Here is a 2,278-nt window from a genome sequence, read left to right as displayed (position 1 = left end):
GGGAGGGGGAATTACAACTTAAAAGTGCACCAAATATACAGAGTTAATTTTTTTTTCTGAATGCAAATGCAAAATGCCCATAACTTTTATTATCTCTTTACTTTTTAATAACAAACAAACCGTATAACCAGCCTGCTGAAATGTCATTTTGTTTTCCTGTGCGGTTGGATGTGGCAGGTATTTACAAGCTAACAACCATAACAGAAAACGAGAGAGAGAACCCACGAACAGAACTGCGCGCGTAGTAGTTTTGATAACTTGTGATGCTTTTTTTTTTTTCTTATCAATGAAACGAACAAAAACAAAAAGCTATGGTCGATGATCAACAACATGCTAAAGTTAAACAAGAAAATGGTACAAAATAGAAATTATTACCATACATGTCCAGCATGCAGGATTAATATTTTTAATGCAGATTTTCGTATTTTTTTCTATATAATCAAGCAGGCAATAAAACTGATGAGTTTTTTTTTCGTGTTTTTTTCTCGTAATGTCCCATCTGAGTCCTGTAACTATTCATCAAAGCAGGCAATATATGAGGAGTTTGCATATATTGTCCTTTATTGATTTCTCCTTTCCAAGCAGGTAAATTGTGCATGAGATGTTGCTTTTTGCATGTCTCCTCTCTTTGCTTTACTCCCAAGCAGGCAGTATGTTAGAGATGGCTTGTGCATTGTCCCTTTTGCATCTAAACGTCCACAAGGCTCTGAAAGCAAGCGATCTCTGCAAACGCTTTACATGTCCTCTCTTCCTTTACCTTTCTCTCTAACTGGCAAACTACGGATGAAAAGTTCACGCCTTTTACCTCTCTCCCACCCACCCCCAGTCTACTTTTTCACAGCTAATCTAGAAGACAGGATGCTGCAAGTATTAAGTCTCTCTCTCTCTTTCTCTCTAGTCAAGCAGACAGATGGATGGAGATGTCAGAGGATGGGAGAAAGGGGAAAGTGGGGAGGGGGGTCTTTGTGTTTGTTTAAGGACTCACATGAAGAACTCGGGAGATGATGGGTTGTCACTGGTGGATCCGGCCTCTCTGAAGCCATTGCTGGCAAGTTTCTCGCACTTGAGCTTGTAGGCGTCTCTTTCTCTGGCCAGCCGGGTCACCTCTTGCTTGAGCTGTTCCACCTGCTGGATCAGCTGGGTCTTTTCGTTCTCCAGGTGGTGTTTCTGCTGGACTCGCTTATACCTGCAGGACTGGGCATAGCCCCTGTTCTTCAAGGTCCTCCTCTTCTGCTTGAGGCGGATCACCTCGTCCTTGGTGAAGCCCCGCAGGTGCCTGTTGAGCTCCCGCACCGACATGGAGACCAGCTGGTCGTCCGAGAACCGGTCCTCCACGCTGCTGGAGGCCGGGTGCTGCTGGTGCGCGGTCTGTAGCTGCTGGGAGGAGCTGGAGGAGGTGGAAGGGGTGGGAGATGCCTGGTGGTGGTGGTGGTGGTGGTGTGGGTGCCCGCCGTTGGCCAGGTCTTCGTGGGTGACCCCCGCGTACTGGTGGTGGTGGTGGTGGTGCTGGTGGTGGTGGTGGTGGTGGGCCCGGAAGCTCTCGAAGCCTTGCAGCTGCTGGGGCACTTGGTGGGACCCGATGAGCGCTTCCACCGCGTCCTCGGGGGTGAGGTTCAGCGCCTCGGGGTTCATCTGCTGGTAGCTGTTGGCCATCCAGTAGAGGTCCTCCAGGTGGGTCTTCTGCTCGGTGGGGCTGAAGCTGGGCGAGGAGGGCACGGAGCTGCAGGGCGTGCTGATGGGGGTGGAGGAGACGGAGCCGGCCGGCTGCAGGCGGGTGCAGTGTCTGCCGGGGCGGTCGTTCCTGCCCAGCGGCTCCTTCTTCACGTCGAATTTCATCAGGTCGAAGTCGTTGACGTACTCCATGGCCAGGGGGCTCGTGGGCAGCTCGGCTCCGATGCTCAGCTCTCCGGCCATGGCCGTCTCGCGGGCGCCGCTCCCGGTGGAGGGGGGGCCGGAGCGCTCACTCCGGGGGACAGCCCGGCGGAGGGCTGGCCGCGCTCGCCCCTATTCCACAGAAACTTTGCTTCTTCTGGCCGAGGCAACAAAGCCAGGGCGGAGGAGGAGCGGGCGCCCGGGCCGCGGTGCCTTTGCACGGGCGAGGGCAGCGCGCCGCGGGCTGCGGCGGCGGCGACGACGACGCGGCAGCCCGGAGAGAAGAAAACACCGCGCTCAGGTCTCTGCGGGGCACAAAAAAAAAAAAAAAGCAGCAGCAGCAGAAAGCCAAACGGCGCGGGCCTCCCTCCGCCTGCTTTTGTAAGTCCGGATCCTCTGCCCCGAG

General features: G+C 53.8%; 1 protein-coding gene across 1 annotated transcript; it reads right to left on the bottom strand.

The window, feature by feature from the left end:
• Positions 1-16: 16 nt before the first annotated feature.
• On the bottom strand, positions 17-2,272 carry MAFB (MAF bZIP transcription factor B). The gene has a single exon (XM_019539660.1). The coding sequence runs from the start codon at positions 1,912-1,914 to the stop codon at positions 982-984; it is 933 nt and encodes a 310-aa protein (XP_019395205.1). The 5' UTR covers positions 1,915-2,272; the 3' UTR covers positions 17-981.
• Between the last annotated feature and the right edge of the window lie 6 nt (positions 2,273-2,278).

This window comes from Crocodylus porosus, unplaced genomic scaffold, assembly GCF_001723895.1.
Source record: "Crocodylus porosus isolate Cpor-Errol unplaced genomic scaffold, CroPor_comp1, whole genome shotgun sequence".
Classification (NCBI taxonomy): Eukaryota; Metazoa; Chordata; order Crocodylia; family Crocodylidae; genus Crocodylus; species Crocodylus porosus.
Note: the sequence above shows the minus strand (reverse complement) of the source record. Positions and strands in the feature narration are given on the sequence as shown.

Bases quoted from the DNA above. Each gene is read 5' to 3' on its own strand.
- MAFB (XM_019539660.1), bottom strand. From the start codon at position 1,914: ATGGCCGGAGAGCTGAGCATCGGAGCCGAGCTGCCCACGAGCCCCCTG.